This window comes from Plectropomus leopardus, chromosome 12, assembly GCF_026936395.1.
Source record: "Plectropomus leopardus strain MGB_pleo_1.0 chromosome 12, ASM2693639v1, whole genome shotgun sequence".
NCBI lineage: Eukaryota > Metazoa > Chordata > Actinopteri > Perciformes > Serranidae > Plectropomus > Plectropomus leopardus.
The window spans coordinates 32,129,303-32,149,951 of record NC_142187.1 but is presented as its reverse complement, the minus strand read 5'-3'; the positions used below and the strand labels follow the sequence as shown (position 1 = coordinate 32,149,951).

General features: G+C 38.9%; 2 protein-coding genes and 4 non-coding genes across 6 annotated transcripts; all 6 read left to right on the top strand.

Annotated features, from left to right (window-relative positions):
* Positions 1-359: 359 nt before the first annotated feature.
* hectd3 (HECT domain containing 3) lies at positions 360-12,693 on the top strand. The gene is made up of 20 exons (XM_042498400.2): positions 360-478; positions 835-1,308; positions 2,780-3,033; positions 3,132-3,267; positions 4,013-4,134; positions 5,679-5,792; positions 6,173-6,255; positions 6,374-6,539; positions 6,776-6,857; positions 7,896-8,078; positions 8,253-8,305; positions 8,731-8,899; positions 8,990-9,103; positions 9,187-9,276; positions 9,878-10,084; positions 10,238-10,367; positions 11,057-11,131; positions 11,247-11,328; positions 11,450-11,521; positions 12,468-12,693. The coding sequence occupies exons 2-20, from the start codon at positions 958-960 to the stop codon at positions 12,550-12,552; spliced, it is 2,568 nt and encodes an 855-aa protein (XP_042354334.1). The 5' UTR covers positions 360-478; positions 835-957; the 3' UTR covers positions 12,553-12,693.
* A 931-nt stretch (positions 12,694-13,624) lies between these two features.
* rps8a (ribosomal protein S8a) lies at positions 13,625-19,633 on the top strand. The gene is made up of 6 exons (XM_042498206.2): positions 13,625-13,750; positions 15,310-15,416; positions 15,693-15,792; positions 16,020-16,195; positions 17,276-17,405; positions 19,479-19,633. Exons 1-6 carry the CDS (start codon positions 13,747-13,749, stop codon positions 19,586-19,588), a joined length of 627 nt encoding a protein of 208 aa, XP_042354140.1. The 5' UTR covers positions 13,625-13,746; the 3' UTR covers positions 19,589-19,633.
* Positions 15,471-15,577, top strand: LOC121952043 (small nucleolar RNA SNORD46). The gene has a single exon (XR_006106418.2). It is a non-coding gene; the product is annotated as a small nucleolar RNA SNORD46 (small nucleolar RNA).
* LOC121952042 (small nucleolar RNA SNORD38) lies at positions 15,847-15,916 on the top strand. The gene has a single exon (XR_006106417.2). It is a non-coding gene; the product is annotated as a small nucleolar RNA SNORD38 (small nucleolar RNA).
* LOC121952040 (small nucleolar RNA SNORD38) lies at positions 17,109-17,177 on the top strand. The gene has a single exon (XR_006106415.1). It is a non-coding gene; the product is annotated as a small nucleolar RNA SNORD38 (small nucleolar RNA).
* On the top strand, positions 18,697-18,765 carry LOC121952041 (small nucleolar RNA SNORD38). Its single transcript, XR_006106416.1, has one exon. It is a non-coding gene; the product is annotated as a small nucleolar RNA SNORD38 (small nucleolar RNA).
* Positions 19,634-20,649: the final 1,016 nt, after the last annotated feature.

Below are 20,649 nucleotides of genomic sequence, written 5' to 3'. Positions count from 1 at the left end.
CCCCCCCAAACACATTGTGTGTGTGTGTGTGTGTGTGTGTGTGTGTGTGTGTGTGTGTGTGTTTTAACAAGAAACTTTTTTTTTAATGTGTAACATTTATTGATTTGTCACAACTACATCAAAATGTGAAATAAAAATTAAAAGATATTAGAAAAAAGTGACAAGAAAATGACATGAAAATTTGTTTAAAAATAGAAATTATTAGAAATTAATGATAATAATAATGAAAATGTCCTGAAAACTATTGTTATAGTATTAATATTGTCATTATACTTAACCCCCCCCCCATTTTCTTGGAAAATTTCAGCTAATTTTCTTCCAACTTTTAATTTGTAACAAGCTTGAAGTCGGTGGTTAGACTTTTATTTTGTAATACAAACAACGGAAGTTGGAGAGGGTCAAAAGTCTCGCTCTCGCTTCCGCGTTGTGATAAATCGAGAGAGGAGTTGCATATTTAAATTACTACTCGGCAGAAAGGGTACGTTTATACTGTTTATAGACAAAATTCTGCCTTTTAGCTCACAATACCTTATATTTCCTTAACTTTCGATTAAAACGAAGGCGGTTTTGTTTTTAAAAGCTGCCGCTAACATCCCAAGATGTACTAATTTACCCAGCTAGCTTGCTAATGTTAGCTTACTCACTGTGGCTGAGAAGGAGCAGATACTTTACTTACTGTGTCTGCGGACTTTGGTCGCTGATTCGCGGATATTTATTTAACCTCTTAGACTCTGTAAACGTACTGTTTAAGACAAAATTGAGTCAAACCAAATCACAGGAGTTGGCAGCTGTTTATTGAATGTTTCTCGGGAATATTCGGTTTTGTTTTGACAGGATCATCCCCGCGGGACCAGGCAGGACAACAAAAGAGCAGGACGGCGGTGTAATGTCAGCTGACGCCCCCCCGCTGCCGAGCCGCTGACTGTCACCTCCATCATCACCATCATCGTCTTCATCATGTCCCTGGGCGACAACCCTCACCTGCTGCTGGGCAGGATCCGCTTCCTGGACAGGTGCATTGAGTGTTTCAAGAGGAGCGAGCCGGTGCCGGAGTGTCTGTGTTACATCCCCAAAGAGGTGTGCTACAAGATCTGCAAGGACTCATCGTCCAACTCCTCCGCCTCCTCCGGGGCATCCACAGGAGGCTCCGTGGGGAAAACACTCGTGTCCGTCTTTGAGAGTCCACACCAGACTCCACACGTGAAGAAAGCATGCAAGTACAACTTAGAGCCAAAGAAAGGGACTTGTATCCGGACAACAGGGGAAGAATACTGCAACAGCCAGGGTCTGTGGGTCAAAATCAACAGGGTGAGTATGCAGACAGATTTGAATCTTTGTCAATTTAAAACACCTTCCACAATTACAAAAAAATTGTAATATCACAAAAATATTTAGAAAATATAAAACAGATCTGCAAATACACAAATATGGAGATAGAGTTCTTTCAGTAGTATTTGTGTGTAACAAAGATTGGCAGTCTATTTGTAAATGTGTAATCTGTAAGTATAAACATATTCATTTATTAGCGGCAGCCCACCCTGATTATAACATCTGACTTGTTTTTGTGTTTTTGGAGCTTGACTGTTCATTAGGAGCCCTTTTAGAATATATATATTATTCGGTTCTGCATTGCATCACATTCTCGGAGCGCGGAGCGTACTCTGGGTACAGACGGAGCAGCAGAATGGCAGGAGCTAGAAAAGTGACACTTACCAGTTCTTTCTGCTGGGTCTTAATGATTGATTCACTGGCAGCAGCTACTCCTCCTATCCATCAATCTGATCAGCTGTGAACAAATCAATAGATTAATTATCCACCACGAGTCACAAACTGTTGTTTAGATTTAAAAAAAAGCCCACAGACCCACAAAAACCTCTGAATTTAGAAAGTAGACATAGAATGATACAGAGATAAACACACAGACACACACACACACACACATATATATATATGTAGGAAGCAGTTATATATGTAGGAAGCAGTTGGTTGAGAAGGGGTTGGATTAAATAAGTTTGTATTTTTTCTTTCTCCTCTTCGAGTATGTAAACCAATCATGTATTTATGTGTTTGGCCATTATATGTTTTTATTGTCTGTAATACGATGCGATGTGATACACTTTATTGTCCCCGTAGGGGAAATGTGTCCTGGACTTAGTTCTGCACAGATAATGCCTCCACACTTACAACAAAAACAATAATCACACCATGACATTAAAAACACAACACCCTGAACAAAAACAACACCAGATATGCAACTGCACATAGTCAAAGTTACACTTGATACAAATTGTGCACACATTGCACACGACACCTATTGCACATGCCCAGTAATAAAAACACCATTAGAGTATATGACACACAATTTCCCAGGCAGCACTGTTTAAATATTACTACTTTTTTTTGTCTGTCTGCTTGTTTGTATAATCATTTCTCTATTTTCTTTCACGTGTTTGAAATAAATAAATGAAAACTGAACACATATAACCATAAAACTGGTTAACTTAAAATGAGTAGACAGACCATCTTTGAATCTGTGAAATGATGTTTAGGATCGTATATTTGAAGGCAAAGCCGATCTGAAGGCACCGTAAACTTGAATGCTCTCTTGCCAAATGTTTTTATGACGGATGGAGAAGAAAAGGTGTGTGTAATGCTTTAAATGATAACATGAGTATGGTTGCAAGAATAGTTGTAGTAAATAAGGATAGTTAAGATGTACACAGATGTGGTGGGTAAGTACACTGTGGGCAAACACAGAATGATCCCCGTCTGTGTGCAGGAGCAGCTGGAGGAGCACCGTCCCGGCCAGGAGCTGGAGGAGGGCTGGATCCTGGTGTGTAAACACACGGAGGGAGGCGACAGGCTGGTGCCGGTGGAGTCACCGGAGACCATCAGCAGGCAGCAGCAGCTCTTCGGCTACGACCACAAGCCCTGCAACAGGTGGGAGCAGGTGGTGAGTGTGGAGAACGCGCTTTTTATCGGCTCCAAACCCAAAATCGCTGAGAGTGATGATGCCGCCGTCCAGAAGCTAAGGTGAGCGTGCTTCTGTTGAGTCAAATGAGGGAGTAAAGACTTTGGGGGTTTTGTTTAAGCGACGGCAGATTAAGCTTTTGTTCTTTTAAATCTTCAAGGTATGTTCCTCCCACCTGGACGTACGAATGTGACGAGGACCTGGTGCACTACTTCTATGACCACATCGGGAAAGAGGACGAGAATCTGGGCAGTGTGAAGCAGTGCGTGACCAGCATCGACGTGTCCTCGTGTTCGGTGAGTCACATACACTCAGTGTATCTTCATAGAATAGTCTGAAACAATCCTTTCCAAAAAAACCCCCAAACACACAGGGTAGGGGTTTTAATTTTTGATCGGGAAATTTCAAAATCTGCAGCTGTGAATATTTTCTTCAAAAAAAATGTTAATTAGAATAAAGTGGTTTGATTATTAACCCTTTAAAATACGTTTCCTTGTGTTACATTCCTGAAAAGAAACTGGTAATAAAACAAAACCTGGGAATTTGTTTTTAAATGGAAAGAGAGAAAATTATACATAAAAAGTAGGGAAAAATGTCCATGAAACATTTTATTTTTTAATTTTCTAGCACTTTTCCCCCGGTAATTTTCGTGTACATTGTTATTTTTACTTTTGATTTCTTGCCAATTTTAAAGTAATTGTTTGTGTGTTTTTAACTTATTTTTAAGATTATTCCCTTTTTATTTGTTTTTAACTTTTATTTCTTGCAAATTTTCAGATGATTTTCTTGTACCTTTTTACTCCTTTTTTGTTGTAATGTTTTGTTTTTTTTTCTTGTTAAGTTTCTCTTTGCCATCTTCCCTTGTTTTCTAAAAGAAATCGAGCCAATTTGCTCAGATTTCAAAGGGTTAAAGTCTGCTTATCTTCTACTTTTTCACCCTGATTTTATCACAGATATAATAGAAATTGAACATAATAATTGTTATATTGAGTCTATAAAAAATAGCTTTAGAAATTGAATTATTTTGCTGTTTTTTGACAGGAGGATCCCAGCGGAGGGGCGAGCTGTCTGACAGACGGCGACACTGAAACGTACTGGGAGAGCGACGGCATGCAGGGACAACACTGGATCCGCCTGCACATGAAGAGAGGCACTGTGGTCAAGTGAGGAAGCTTCCCAGCTACAGAGTGACAGGAAATTAATGAACAAATTTAACTTCTTTTCTTTAATGTTATTGATTATATTAAATTTTGTTTATGAAGCACATTAACATAAATCACAGTTTGCCTGAGATCATCCCTCTGTCCCTGGACCCTCACAGCGGATACGGAAAAATTCAAGGCGAGCCTGAGCGAGCCTTAATTATGAGCTGTATCAAAGAGGAAAGTCTTAAGTCCACTTTTAAATGTGGAGAGTGTGTCTGCCTCCTGCACCGAAACTGAAAGAACTGGACTCATTGTAATAATACTAATAATAATACTAATAATAAACTTTATTTGTATAGCACCTTTCATACAAGAAATGTAGCCCAACATGCTTAACAAGAAAGAAATTACATGCACCAAGTGCTTCACATCAAAACACGTAGAAGACAAAAAGAGATCATAAAACTAGAGATGCAGGATAATTATCGGACCGATAATGAGACTTAAGACGTCATACGATAATTCGATAATAATATTTTTGGCCGATAAATAGAACTGATAATAATAATAATAATAAGCATAAATTGCTTTGATTTCAGGGCGGCCCTTGGCATAGGCGATATAGGAGGTCGCCTATAGCGACGCACGCTGGAGGGGCGCCGCTGGTTGCGCTCAAAAAACAACCAAAAAAAACGATAATAAGTTGCTGCGCCCGCTGCGCTGCGGACTAAAAGAGAAAGTCGGGGATGAGTTACTAATGCTGACTGATGCGCTCTGCTCTCACTCTCCACCGGCGTCTCCGTCTGTGTGTCCACTCCACTCTCATTCTCCGCCACTGTCTCCGCCGGATTGGAATCACCTGTTGAAAATGAGAGCAGAGCAGACATTCGGAGACACCAAAGGACACGTAAAATGGAACATGTGAAAGACATGAAATTAAGGACAATAAAACATCTTAAATATGTGCAGCAGTACGCAAGTATGCAGAGCAGCTAAAGTAGAGCTGGTTAAAGGCTAAAATGAGAAGATTGTAATCAAAACCCTAAACTTGCAGTGTTTGATATTTTTGTCAGTAATTTCTTGATGTTTCAACTTATATTTGTATCATATTATTCTTAATTGCATTTTCTCTTTTAAATAAAATAGTAGTTATTGGCTTGCACGACGTGAGATGCATATTTTTAACCGTAGTGTTATATTAGGAGGAACTGACACTGCAGGCAGACAATAAGCTGCTTAGTCATTCAGTCATTGAATAACTCACACAGGGACGCTGAACTGAGCCGACAATAGACACGATATGAGAGGCAGTAACGTTTAATTGTGCTGGATGATCTAATATCTGAAATGCAGTTAATTGGCTTTTAATTGTTGTTTTTATTTTGATTTACTCAGATCAGTCCCTGCTTTCTCTCTTTAGCTATGCCTGTCCAATTTTACTGTGTTAATAATTCATAATCTTTCACCCATGATGCATTTCATGCTTGTATTTCATATGAACTTTCACCCTGTAATTAAATTGTCTTGATTGTGTGTATAATGTGCTCCTCTGTACTCTTTAGTAAGCTGATATTGACGGTGGACTCTACAGACGACAACTACATGCCAAAGCGAGTCACAGTTTTCGGAGGAGAGGGAGACAACTTGAAGAAGCTGAGTGACGTCACCATAGACGAGTGAGCCTTTTTATAAGGACTTCTGTCAAAATATTTCACAAAAAACTTCTCAGGTTTGATAGATATGCTTGAGATTATAGCATAGAAGTTTTAGAAGACAAACTCATACCTCTATTGTATTAAAGCAGCTGTCAGACAGCATTTTGTGTCAGTATTTCATATTTGAAGCAGCTTTTTTAGGCAGCATGACCCACAAACCGTCTTCAGTTGGTATAATCATATAACAATTAACTGCTTTTTGGTGCATTAAATGAAAAAGTAGAAAACCAGAAGGCCATTTTTTGTAGAATTTGTTATTTTGAAGCATATTTGCCCACCACACTGAGCATTTCAATCTGGATTAAATTCACGTATTTCAACTCTGCTCTTTTTGCCCGTAGTAACCTGATTGGAGAAGTCTGTGTGCTGGAGGATATGACGTCCCACCTGCCTGTGATCGAGGTTCGGATTGAGGAGTGTAGAGGTAAAGATTTTTAAAGCTACTGTGTTTATTTAACCAGATATTTCTTACATTTTAAACACTTAAGTTGATTTCTTTCTTTGGCCGCAAACAATGTTTTTTCTCTGCTTTTGCTTTTTAGATGAAGGGATAGACGTCCGGATCCGAGGCTTGAAGATCAAGTCTTCATGTGAAAGAGACCTCGGTCTGAACGCTGATGTTTTCCAGTCCTCTAACCTGGTGCGCTACCCCCGTCTGCAGGGCAACACGCCCGACGTCCTGTACCGCAGAGCGCTCGTCATCCAGAGGTAACGTTCACGTTGCTGCCGTAGTTCTTACACTCATTGGAGATTTCATGACTTCAGTATTTATCACCTGATTGTGTTTTTTTGGTAAAAAATATCATGAAAATCTGCTTCCAAACAACTATTGACTCCAGAGTTATTTAAATATCAGAAAAAACAATCAGGTGCAATGTTATATTGTCTTTTATGCATTTCTCAGTGTTTGTGTTTGTTCTTTTCCTCTGTCTCGCTCTCTGCAGGTTCATCTGTCTCTTGGACAGTGTGCTCCCACACTTGGTACCGGCCTGGGACTACAGTCTGGGTACCTTCAACCAGATCAAAGTGAGTCAGTGTGGAGCTTTTTAATATTTAAGACTGAAACTGAATAACAGCTAAACAACAAGAAGGTCAGTCAGAGGACGCAGACCTCCGCCAAGGCCAAATACCCAAATCTCACAAACCACCCCGGGACATGGATCTGCTCTAAAATGTAATGGGTTCTTCTTGGCCTGTGCACCAATCCTCCACCAAGTTTCATTAAAACTGGGCGAGTGTTTTTTCCATAATCCTGCTGAAAAACAAACTAAAGCAAAAACATAACCTCCTCAGCGTAGATAATAGGCAGCAATAATAAAAGTCATAAAAAGCTGGTTTTTTTCCAGCTAAATATACAAAAAGGCAGCGCCCTGTGTGACTTTTAGTGAAAAATGAAAAGAGCTCGGGGATCAAAAATAAAAGCTTTCTTAAAAATCCTTTCACATTTTTCAAAACACTCAAGGGTCCAAGTCAAGTTATAACTGATCATAATCCTCTCCATGTGATGATTTTATTTCTTCAGTGCTCCAGCGTACACAATAAACACAAAAACGGGTTAAAATCTGACAACATGTGTCGTCGTTTGTGGAGCCTGAAGTGTCAGATTTTCACCACACAAATGTTGTGGCTAAAAGAGTTCATGATAACTATATTATTGCGACATCTATTAAAAAATTGAAAAAAAAGAGAAAAAATTGGAGAAAAAAAATGGAAAAGGAGACAAAGTAAGAACTTAAAGAAAATCTTTTAGCGCGTGCTGAAATATTTACGTGATCTATCATTTGTGTATTATTAACATGATATCAGTATTTCATTTTTAAATATCACAGTAATTGTCAGTATTGGTATATTTGAACACTCTTGACTGGCCCCTCTGCTGATGTCTATAACTATAAAAATATTAGTTTTGAGAGAATGTGAAACAAAGGCATTTATCCCTAATGTTTTAAACAGTAGCTAAGCTGTCTTGTCTTTACTTAAAAACTTTATATGTCTCAAAATGAAACTCCACTAAATCTGATTTTATATATTTTACATATTTGTGTGTACTGTGGCGCCCTCTAGAGCATAAAGCAGTTCCTGCTGCTGTCCAAGAGGCGCTCAGCCCTCATCACACAGTGCCTGAAGGACTCGGAGACCAGTAAGCCGAACTTCATGCCCCGACTCTACATCAACAGACGTCTGGCCATGGAGCACAGAGACAACCCGTCTCTGGACACCAGCTGCAAGAACGCCGTGTTCAATCAGGTGTGAAACACTTTCTGAGCAGTGACATAAACTTCTGTGCCACAAGATGTATTTGTGCAAAAAGGAGCATTTGGGGAATATAGTTTGGAGAAATATGAGCCAGTTTTCATCAGTTTGTCTGACTCGTATGGGTGCTGTTAGTGCGCTTTATCATTGTTTTTTCTCTACTTGCAGGTGTATGAAGGCCTCAAACCGTCTGACAAATTTGAGAAGACTTTGGATTATAGGTGTGCATTTTTAGGCAATCTCAGACATTTCTTGCCTGAATTTAACCCTAAGGGCTGTTTGGCACATTTTACAGTTAATGTTGCTGCAAATCACTGACATATCCCAGACTGTGATAATCAAAATCTACATAGCATGTAGTCTACTAAAAATTATATATGTTTTGTGGGGTTTTGGGGTTTTTTTTTTCATCTAAAAACATAGTGGCACCATGACAAAAACCTGGCATTTAAAGGGTTAAAATTCTGAAAATTAATTGATATTTGAAATTATAATTAGAACTGATGTTGGTTTAAAAAATAACCCAATAAAAGTAGAAAATAACATCGGTTTATCATCATTTTTGAAGCTTGATGTGATGTGTAATATTAAAGCGGGCCCTAAGGGTTAAACTTCTGTGGATTAAAAGTCTACCGTCTCTGCTCAGGTGGCCCGCTCGGTACGACCAGTGGTGGGAGTGTAAGTTCATTGCAGAGGGAATCATCGATCAGGGAGGTGGATTTCGGGACAGCCTGGCTGACATGTCTGAGGAGCTGTGCCCCAGCTCAGCCGAGTGTCCCATGCCTCTGCCGTTCTTCAGCCGCACGTCCAACCAGGTAATCCCTCACCATCGCCGCCTGCACGCTGTCAAAATCCGAAAGGACAGAGTTCTTATTGTTGTTTTTCTTGATCTGCTGATCTCTCAGGGCTCCTTAGAGGCCAGAGATTATTACGTCCCCAACCCGTCCTGTAAAGAGTTCCACAAGTACGAGTGGATCGGTCAGCTCATGGGCGCCGCGCTCAGAGGAAAAGACTTCTTGGTGAGTGATGCTCCCTCGTTAGTTTATTAACATTACTGTAAAAAGGAACGGGTTGATGTGGAAACTTCTGTCCGATGCTGCAGGTGTTGGCTCTGCCCGGGCTGGTGTGGAAGCAGCTGACCGGAGAGGCTGTCAGCTGGAATAAAGATTTCCCCGCAGTCGACTCTGTGCTGGTGAGGACGTGCAAATTATTACACCTGCTGAACGTGTAATTTTAGGCTCTGCAGAGTTTCAGACATGTGCAGCATCTTAAATCTTTAACATTCTTTGGTGGAAAACTTATCAATATTTTATATATTTGGTAATTTTTTAAAAATAGTTTTGAATTTGACGAATGGTTTTCACTGCATGACATGACCTCTTTTAACACTTTAAACATCCTTCTAAATAATGTGGGAAAATATATTGGATCATTTTAACTTTTACTAGTTCATAATTATGGTAACTACATAAAATTCCTTTTAAATTATGTGAAATTTTGATGAGTAGTTAACTTGAAATGTGTGCTCATAAATATGGTAATTAAATACTTAATTTCCATAATGATTAAGTTGATAAACCGCACAACTAAGTTTTCCACATTATCTAAAAGAAATTCTTAAGTGGTATTACCATATTTATGAAAACACATTTTAAGTTGATTACTCAAAATAAAAAAACATTTTTTTTCATATTATTTAAAAGGGATTTTAAAGTTTTAACTTTCCCATTTCTGCACTCCAGTGGAGGTTTTTCCGAGTTATTGTCTCAAGTTAAATTTGGATGTGTCTCCAGGTGAACCTGCTGGAGGCCATGGAGAACATGGACCAGGAGACGTTTGAGTTCAGGTTTGGTGAGGAGCTGGTGTACACCACCCTCCTGAGCGACGGCCAGATGGTGGAGCTCGTCCCCGGCGGCAGTAATGTGGCCGTTCGTTACGAGGACCGCAGCGAGTTCATCCGCCTGGTGCAGAAGGCTCGGCTGGAGGAGAGCAAGCAGCAGGTGGGCCTTCTTACACTCTCTAACATTACTGCTGTAGGTGTGGTTGGTTTCTATTCTTCAGTTTCAACTCATCCAGTAGTCATGGTGCGTGTACAGAGTTGCTGAACTAATAAAGTGTGTGCATGCGACTGATAATCCGTATGTGTGTCACAGATTGCAGCCATGCAGGCGGGGCTGCTGAAGGTCGTTCCTCAGGCGGTGCTGGACCTGCTCACCTGGCAGGAGGTGGAGAAGAAAGTGTGTGGAGACCCAGAGATCAGTGTGGAAGCCCTGAAACGACTCAGTAAGTGTCCAGATCGGACTCTGTCTCCGCCTCTTTAACCCTTTGAAGCCTGAGCAAACTGGCTCGATTTCTTTCAAAAACAGGGAAAGAAAGGTAATGAGAAACTTAACAAGAAATGACCCAAAAATGAGCAAGAAATTAATAAAACGTTACCTGAAATTAGCAGAATAAATAAATAAATATGTGTGTGTATATATGTGTATATATATATATATATGTATATTATAACTATTATGATTATCCGATTTTCTAAATGTATAATTAAAATGCAGATTTCTTGATATTTTGATAGCTTTACCTGGTTATTTGGTAATTTTCTGATAATTACTATAGATCTACATTTTGTCGCCTTTTTCTGGTTTTTGTTTTTGTTTGGTTTTTGCAGTTTGCAGGACATTTCACGCACGGTTGCTGATTGCCTTTTTCCCCATTATTAAAAGAAATCAAACCAGTTTGCTAATTTTTCAAAGGTTTAAACGATTGTGAGAGGGGTCTGAACGCAGCTCAAGAAAACTGGTGTCGATCCAGCTTTCATAGGGTTAACATACATATTCCCTCCTGGCAAGAATTATCCTCTAAGAAGTTGCAAAGCTAATAATTAAATGAAAGAAAAACTCAGAAGGTGCTTGATTTTCGATTTTCTTTAATGAAATACTGTATTATGAACTCTGTTTCTGTCTCCCCACCAGCACGCTATGAGGACCTCGAGCAAAGTGACGTTAGAGTGCAATACTTATGGGAGGCACTGACGAACTTCACCAATGGTCAGTTCACTGTTTGTTTATCAACATGTCTTATAACATAGTCATAGCTGTAAGACTGACGTGTAATTTGGTGTATTTGTTGTGCCGAAAACGTGGTTTTGGATTTTGTTTTCAGAGGATCGCAGCAGGTTTCTGAGGTTTGTAACTGGTCGAAGTCGTCTTCCTGCGCCTATCTACGTCTTCCCTGACAAGCAAGGGTGAGTGCAAGTCCAGCACTAAAAAAGAAAATACAGAAAAAATACTGTTTGCTATTAACAGTTCATTTAGAAAACTTATAATGGAACATGATATTAATAATGTTTCTGTTTCCTGATTTAGCTCTGAAACAACCGATGCACTTCCACAGTCCTCCACATGTTCCAGCACTCTTTATTTACCCAACTACCCCAGGTATCCTAATGTTCTGTGTTTTGTATATGCAGACTCTGTTACTGTTTACTGATGTGTACATTTAATATACATTTGTGTTTAAGATGTGCTGTATGTGGGCACTGTTACCACGAAACAACATCATGAGCAGCAGGAAAGGGAGCGCTTCCACAAGAGTAAAATGTAGTATTTGCAAAATCCAACTTTATGTTGCAGCTGATCTAACTCAAATATGAGACATTCATACTGTTGAAAGCAAAAAATGCACCAAAATCATTCAAAATGTCATTTTTGACCTCACAGCCATCAAAGCATAAAATCATGCATTGTATTATTTCTGGGTGTCATTCTGGGCTTTTGCCTTGGATTTTATTTTATTTTTATTTTTATTTTTTTTTACTATTTTCCACCTGATAATGTCATTTTTTTTTTACCACATTTGGCATATGGAGAAAAAACATGCTATTTTTACTAGATGCAGTGTCACAATCAATGTTGCTGCAAATCATTGACATATTCCAGGCTGTGATAATTTTAAAAAATTTACTTCGCATATAGTATTTTGATAATTATATACTTTGATAATTATATACTTTTGTTTTTAGAAACATCATGACAAAAACCTGGTATTTAAAGGGTTATATTTCTGTAAATTAATGAATATTTGATATTTATGATTAGGACTTACGATGGTTAAAATTAACTTAATGAAAGTAGGAAATAATATTAATGTATGATATTTTTTAAAGCTTGATTTTGAAAGGTGCGTTTTCTGCGCAGAGTTTTACCAGTGTGTGTAATATTAAAGAGAGCCCTAAGGGTTAATCACTATAGAAAGTCAAGTAAAAACCAGTTTTATAATCCTACACTTAATTAAATTAGTATAATGCTCTGAGCTCTTTGACAGCCATGCTACATTAATTGCTCCCCTTCTTCTCCTCTCTTCCTGCTTTTTTCTTTGCTGCAGTGCTAAAGTTTGTGAGGAGAAGCTGCGTTACGCCGCGTACAACTGTGTGGCCATCGACACCGACATGAGCCCCTGGGAGGAGTGATCTCTCTGCTGCTTCGCTCAACAATCACTTTACGAATCACTGTTTAATGGAGAGAAATCTTGCCAAGTTTATCACCATATCTACACAACTGCCAATTAATCCTCGCTGTATATAATAAAGAAGTCTATGGAAACAGGGAAATGACTTGTTATTGATGACTTTTTGAATGAAACATTGAGTGACTGGATGTGTTTAGTAACATTGTACATTTTTTTGTATCAGATTAACTGGAGAGTGCAATTAAGCCAATTTTTATTAACTTAAAATCACGACGAGAGAGCGCCATGAGCCATGACCATGGTAATGTAATGTACTTTGACAAAATAATCTTAATTTAATTGATGGATAGATTGTCTCTGTTGATAATTTTTCACCTACTTTATAGAAATTGGTAAATGCAAATATGTATTTAATATATTAAATTACTCATATTTAATATTTTATGTAATTAAATATTGTTTAAATATAATTAAAAGTAGATGTAGTAAACAATAAGCACATGTAAAAATTCAATTTTTTTTAAAAAAAAGTAGTAGTAGTATGTGTGTAAGATAAAAATGTAAAGAAATACAGTAATAGCCAATTAGCACTAATATGTGAAAATGTAAAAATGATAATATGGAAAATGTGCTGGGTGCGTAAAGTGTGTAAAATATAGGTGTGCCTTATGCTACAATACAGCATATAAAACTAGTATGTAAGTTTAAAATACAAAAATATAAATATGTGTGCAAATGTTGACTGATTATATTGCATTATATTTAATAAGCTTGATTCAACCTACATATTTATAAGATAATACAAAAAAGGCAGCAGAATAACATATTTTTTTATTCATTTACATAAACTTCACAGTAAAGTACGCAAGCGTATTGCTGCCACTCTAGAATAAAAAATACGGATTAGCTATAATGTGAAAATGATCCGTATTTTTTTTTTATAAAAGTCATAAAAGTTGTAAAATTTAAATGTGAAAACTTTATAAAAGTTTCAAGTTATAACGTTATAAAAAATTACACGTTTGAACGTGAAACTGATCCGTATTTTTTTATTCTAGAGTGGCGGCTTACGTAAAGACACTGAATGAAACCAAAAGAAAGTACCGGTCCCTGCGCGGCGAACTCTCGCGAGATCACGCGGCTTCAAACCTCCCCATGAGCCTTTGCGGTTCCTCTTTCTAGCCGGCGCCTGAGAATGGGTACGTGTTTTCATGCTCGGGTCGGAGGGAGAATCCTTGTCCATCTGATGTTTTAACGAAGGAATATTTCTAAAATGGTTTGCTATGTTGAAGATAAACGCTATTCGAACAGACGTAGCTTCATCTTTTTTCTCGTTCGTCAGATTGTAGTATTTTAATGAAATAATTTGTGAAGGATGCCTGAAGTGCTCCAAGATGGCTGCCCTCGTTAGCCGTGTAACTTCAGTTAGCCTCTGCTGCTGAAGTGCGCTTTAAAATGGTACATTTGGCTGTTTGTGAGGTTTAAAATGTTTATTTAGGGTTCAGTGTTGTGTAGTAAAAATGTCAGCTGAGCGGGAGTTTTGCTAAATGTCTTTAAGAGCGCTGGAGGAATAGAGAGGGAGTGTTAGCATGAATGCTAACTAGCATGATGGTCGTAATGTCACGCTGCTGCACTGAAACTCTTCAGAGAAAAACAAGAATATTACTGATTTAAGAAGCTTTTTTGTGCATTTTATGTTGTTTATTTAGACGTTATGACAGTAAATAAGTTGATGAAAGTGTTTATTATTTCGCCTGATAGGCATGCGGGATCCTGAAGGCCAAAGTTTATTATAATAATCTGGAAATTGCTGCTAAAATGAGTTTGCTGTTGTATTATGTCAGTTTATACGCGTTTAAGAGCAGGATTTGAAGCACAGATTGCTTTGTATGTTCATTCATTCATATAGGACATCGCTTTATGTACCTTCCTTCTATATCGCTTAATATAATCTAATATTTTGTGCATCTACACGAACACGATAACCCGATTTATGGCTCATCGAAGTGACGATCACATTTCAGATATAAGCATAGAGAAATTGCATTTGTCCTCCTGTCTTTTGGAGTAGTCCTGCCAGCATGTTGAGGTGTCTAATTGACGCAGTTTCGTGTGAAATGTCCAAATATGAAATCTGTATTCTCAGAAAACTGAGTAGAAACAGGTTTATCATGTCCATGTAAACACGTGTGAGAGCTTAACAGTTACATTTGCAAAAGAACTAAAGGAAGTAGATGTTTTAAATGCATTTTGGATTAGAAAAGTCTGCACAGCCACTGTGGAAATAAGTGTTGAAGGTAAAGAAAACTTGCTTGTAATTTTCAGGGATTTTAAAATTAGTTGGTCAGAAACTGCAGAAGATGATTAAAACATTTTGATGCAGGGAAGCAAACGTTCAACATTTAACAAACATGGAAAAAGATTTCTGAGAGCTTAAAAAACTCTTTAAAGGTTTATAGCATTGTATTAAGAGGATATTAAGCTCCCCAAATTGGAGCTTTTGATTACAGTAATCCTAAATCCAGTTCACCATGAGGAAGAAATCTAACAAACACACACGCCTATCAGCCATGAGGGAGCTTCAGATTGCTTGAGCTACATGATGAAACTCTTTAAGCGGAATCCAAATTAAAATTGCGGACAACCCTACCTTGGAGAACTGATCGCTCAAGCATTAGAAAATATTTTGTGTTGAACGTCCAGTGTTGTTTGTGATCTAACACCTGCGTCTTCCTTTTTTCCCTCCCAAATTATCCAGGTATCTCAAGGGACAACTGGCATAAACGCCGCAAGACCGGCGGTAAACGCAAGCCCTACCACAAGAAAAGGAAGTATGAGCTCGGGCGCCCTCCTGCAAACACAAAAGTGAGTGCAAACCAGTGGGTAACTTTTTTAACAAAAATGTACTTAAAGTGATGTAGCGTGAGTGATGAAAACGTGACCTTAGGTTTGTCTTTTTGAGCCGTTTTGGTTCAAAGCTCTGGACTTACCAATGTTAGGACTCGTCATAGTTACACTGACACGCTTCATTACATGTGCAACGCTCTGTTTCTCGACAAGACGTCAGAATATTCAATCTTCATACACGAATAACCGGAATCGTAATAGTGCCGATACTAAGAACACGTCTTTTTCCTGTAGATTGGAGCTCGTCGCATCCACACAGTGAGAGTCCGCGGTGGGAACAAGAAGTACCGTGCTCTGAGGCTCGATGTCGGCAACTTCTCATGGGGCTCTGAGTGTAAGTTTTTGAGTGCACCTTTATGTCATAGTACTTTGTCTGATCATATGCATCTTTCCATGATGAAAACTTTGTCCAGTTCTGCTACTGAATGCTGGTGGTGATACCAACGACACCTGAGAAAGACCCGTTTCCTGTAAAGATTTATCTGAACAGTTTTACTGGGTGACGAGTGAAACGGGGCTGAGATTCACATTTCCTAACAGCTGTTGAATTTGTGTATGCAGGCTGCACACGTAAGACCAGGATCATTGATGTGGTCTACAATGCCTCCAACAACGAGCTGGTCAGAACCAAGACCCTGGTGAAGAACTGCATCGTCCTCGTCGACAGCCTTCCCTACAGGCAGTGGTATGAGGCCCACTACGCCACTCCTCTGGGGCGCAAGAAGGGAGCCAAGCTGGTACGTTGACATTTGCAGCAGCAGGATATCGCTTTTGTTTTGGCTCTATGGCGCTGCAATCAAAGCTGATAAAAGTTTAAAATGAGGACAAGTCTTCGGTGAAACTGTGGCCATCTGCGTGCAGAGAAGTTTGTATCTTTTTGTGTCCTTTTAGCTGCACAAAAGTGACATTTCCTCTGACAATACCAGAGCTTAATGTTCTCCAGAGATGCATCGGTTAGGGAACGCTGGTCTTTCTGTGTGTTGCTTTAATGCCACCCTACAGGCATACCTCATTTATACCTCATTTATCTTCAGTCGATAGATATTCTGCGTTTGATGAAGCGGTTTTGTTATCTTTGTCCAATTTAAAAGATAAAGTTTTGTATATGCAGTGTCAATTAACCCTTATAAACCTTAGTAAATTGGCTTGATTACTTTCAAAAAACATGGTGAAAAAGCAATTGCTATGTATGTATAAATAAATAATAGTGTTGAAAGAAAAAAATCCAAGGAAATGGCCTCAAAAAGTGCCTAAAATTAAATTTTTAAAGACCTTTCCCCCTAGCTTTTTAAAAAATACATGTCCAAATCTACTTATTTCTTGCAGTCTGCAGAACTCTTCTTGCAAAGGTGCTAATTGCCTTTTCTCCATGTTTCTGAAAGAAAACAAACCAATTTGTTCAAAATTTCAAGGTTTAAATAGCTGTAAAGGCGACTGAATGCAGCAAGAGAAAAGTGATGTCAGTCTGGGTTTCAAAGCGTTTAAACCATTGAAAAGGAAACCTTTTAGGAGCAATTTTAGGATGTTTTCTGTTTGAATAAATGTAATAACATGCAGTTTAATGGGCAGGGTCACGATATAATTATATTAAAAGGCATTTTCTTTTCATGGCGCCTCTATAATAAAGTGCTGTCTGATCCGGTTCTCGTCTTTCCGTGAAGATAACTTTGTCCAGTTCTGCTACTGAATGAAAGTGGTGATAACAAAGACTCTGAGAAAGACCTGTGACTGACGCCGCCGGCGTGGCCCCGCAGCTGAAGTCTGATCTCAGAAGTTATCGATGTCCATCTAATGAGCTTTATCCCTCTTTTCTGCAGACTCCTGAGGAGGAAGAGGTCCTGAACAAGAAGAGATCAAAGAGGACTCAGAAGAAGTACGATGAGCGTAAAAAGACTGCCAAGATCAGCTCTCTCTTGGAGGAGCAGTTCCAGCAGGGAAAACTTCTCGGTGAGTCTCAATAGTCACTTTGACTCAGAGATCTTGCAATAGGTCCACTACAAAGTCCCCCGTTTACACAGTTTGCATTTTTACCGAGAACCAAAACGACGGCGGCATTATTCCGCTCTGTGTGATTTTACACCATCACGGCATCGAGACGTTTAACACGCGAGCATCCGCCTTTATATATAATATTTGCGTAGGCAGCACTTTCTGTCTCTCGGCTTTACATTTTACACAGACGTCTTTATGCGTCTGTTACTGCCTCCTGTCCCAGCTCAGAGGCGAGACAACTCTGTCCCCTCGTCCGCGATAGGACATTATGAACAGAACACCAAGGCGGCGTAACGGCGTGATATTCCCGCCTTGATCGGGCCGTGTAAACGCAGCTGATGTGTATTGTTCAGCTGTTAGCTGCCCCAAAAAGCTTTCATTATAAAGTTTGTACCTGTATAACCGGTGCATCATTTTTGGAAAGACTTGACCTTTGATTGACTGTTCCTGAAGTCACTTAGTCTCCCAGCAGATAACTTAAAGGAAAAACTGTTATTTTGCATGATTTTTTTCAAAATTTGGGCCTCTGGTATGTGACTTCAGGTAAATGAATTTTACTTTCAAGTCATGCTCATACGTGTTACTGTAAATGCGTGAAAGACTCCTGCGCTCTGGTCACCTGTCATGTTTTCGACAGTAGCTGTTTGTACAGAGGTCGAGCTGTAGGGTCACTATGAAGTCCCCTCTGCACATTACAATCATTCACCGTCCCGGTTACGTCGCACCTGTTCTGCTCGGAGGGTAAGCACCAGCAGATTTGCCTGCTGGCTCATTTAAATCTCCCGCCGTCAGTCACACACACATAACACGCCACACCTGTAGCGTTCTGTCGGTTGTACTTTTACACAGACCTCGATGCTGTGCCGTTCCTGCCTTCACTGCCAGATAAAAGGCGAGACAACCGTCAGCCCTCCTTCGGCTAAGCAACATTAAACTGCGATAGTCTCGCCTTGAACAACCAGTGTGAATTTGGCTAATGAGGTTATTTAAGAGCTCCAATTATCTGCATCTGCAAACAACATTCATCTGTCAAGGGAAACGTGTGCTGAAATCGCACAAATCTAATCTGATGGGACCCGATCCAGGTTAATCAGGCTTAAGTTTTTGACGTGTAGTGTAAAAATGAGTGTGCACAGACACTTTTGGCACAAAAGACAAAATAAAGAGTCACAAAACGACCAAATTAAAAGGTATTTTCTCTTCAGAGCATCTCTGTTACGAAGTGCTGTCTGACCTGCGTCACGTCTTTCCATGAAGATAACTTTGTCCAGTTCTGCTACTGAATGAAAGTGGTGATAACAAAGACTCTGAGAAAGACCTGTCACCTACGCGGGCGTAATTAACCCCGTCTTCAGACTGACGCTTAGAAAGTTAAGTCTTTGAATCCTGAGTAAATTGGCTTGATTTCTTTCAAAAACATGGGAAAAGGGCAATGAGCAACTTGGCAAGAAATATCCTATATATTGGGAGAAATTAGTAAAAAGGGATGAAAAAAATGACCAAAAAATTAGTTTTTAAAAAGCAGAGTGGGCATTATTTTGTTAATGATGAAAAAACTTAAGAAAAAATGTCCACAACATTTATAATTAATATAACTGTTAAAAATGAACTAGCTAATTTTGGGGCCATGTCTTGTAAAGTAGCTCATTGCCTTCTCCCCACGTCTTTGTTTTAATTTATTTTTTAAAATAAATTTGCTCAGGTTTCAAATGGTTAAATAATACTTCATGGTGCATTTGGCTGTAAAGTAGCAGACAGCTGTTTCTGAACTGGAATATCAGTGTGTGTATTTGAGTAGCTGAGAGTGCTGCAGGACCACTCCAGATGTGTGTGTCAGCTCAAAACCTCCAAAAAATCCTGCAGACTGTTGGTCACTCACTCAACACATAACTTGACTTCCTCGTCATTAATATCGACTTTATGGTCTCAACATTTCTGTAACTTCTATAACTTCTGTTACCTGAGGTTTTGTCATTATACAGGATTTTTTGACTCTGCTGATGATGCGTCTTCTTTTCCCTCCTGCAGCTTGCATCGCCTCCAGACCCGGCCAGTGCGGCAGGGCAGACGGCTACATCCTGGAGGGCAAGGAGCTCGAGTTCTACCTGAGGAAGATTAAGGCCAAGAAAGGCAAATAGATGTACAGCTGTTTGATACGTCAATAAAATCCAAACGCCCCATAACTGTCTCCTGTCGCTGCTTCAGTCTTTCTCACTTCATCTGTGATGTGAGGTTCAGTTTATTTGCACAATGAAACTGCGTAAAAAACACATGAATAAAAAATGTGTCAGGAGAGGTCAAGAAGCCAGAGGCTCGTACAAATGAACCCCCTCAACTTGAAAACAAAAACAAAGGAAAAACCCTAAATTAACATTTTACAGAAAAATAAGCAAAATATTAATAACAGCAGAAAAAGTAACCAGTCAGCAAACAATCCAATAAAAAATACACAGAAGACAATACAGAGTGTATAGGAAAGGGTTTATTTAAATGCACACACATCCAGAAATAAACATTAATTTAATGATTTCATTTTAAAGATGAGTTCTTGGATAATGTGTGTGTTTATCTGTAAACTGTGATATCAGGAAATGCTGGTCATGTTTTGGTTTTTAAAATGGGTGAAGCTGTTGAACTAAAATAGGAATGAATCTGAATTTAGAGAAACTGGATGATGGTATAGAAAATGGTAAAAATACGTATTTAAATATAAACACACCTGAATATTTGTCATGTACTGAGAGAGGTGCAACAGAGGCATCTTAAGAGGATGAGCTGACAGTCTTAAAAGCTGTTTTTGAAGCAAAGTTCCTGAAGATTGGAGGGTTATGTATTTGCCTAAACAGTGTTACCATAAATCATATCGGGATAAATCATGGATTAGTATAAAGTTAATAGACAAGATATATTTGTAAAACTTAGTTTGATGGTGATCTCCATAACTTAAAAATGTGTTATTAATGTCATTAATAAAATAAATGTTTTTTCCATTGGTGCAACTCCAGTGAAATGAGATCGTACATGCTTTTTCAACCCGTGCTTTTTAATTAAGCTCCTTTTTGTCTCTTACATCGGCTGCTGCGTGAAAATGTTCTTGTATCCGGACTGGCTGCAGGACTTACAAACTCAAACAACAAACGCACACACCAAATATTTAATGTTCAGAAATGTCCTGCAGCACTTTTTAATGGGTAATAAA

Bases quoted from the DNA above. Each gene is read 5' to 3' on its own strand.
- hectd3 (XM_042498400.2), top strand. From the start codon at position 958: ATGTCCCTGGGCGACAACCCTCACCTGCTGCTGGGCAGGATCCGCTTC. The intron at 1,309-2,779 runs GTGAGTATGCAG...GTCTGTGTGCAG, and splicing joins TGTGGGTCAAAATCAACAGG to GAGCAGCTGGAGGAGCACCG. The intron at 10,085-10,237 runs GTGGGCCTTCTT...TGTGTGTCACAG, and splicing joins TGGAGGAGAGCAAGCAGCAG to ATTGCAGCCATGCAGGCGGG.
- rps8a (XM_042498206.2), top strand. The intron at 15,417-15,692 runs GTGAGTGCAAAC...TTTTTCCTGTAG, and splicing joins GCCCTCCTGCAAACACAAAA to ATTGGAGCTCGTCGCATCCA. The intron at 15,793-16,019 runs GTAAGTTTTTGA...TTGTGTATGCAG, and splicing joins CTTCTCATGGGGCTCTGAGT to GCTGCACACGTAAGACCAGG.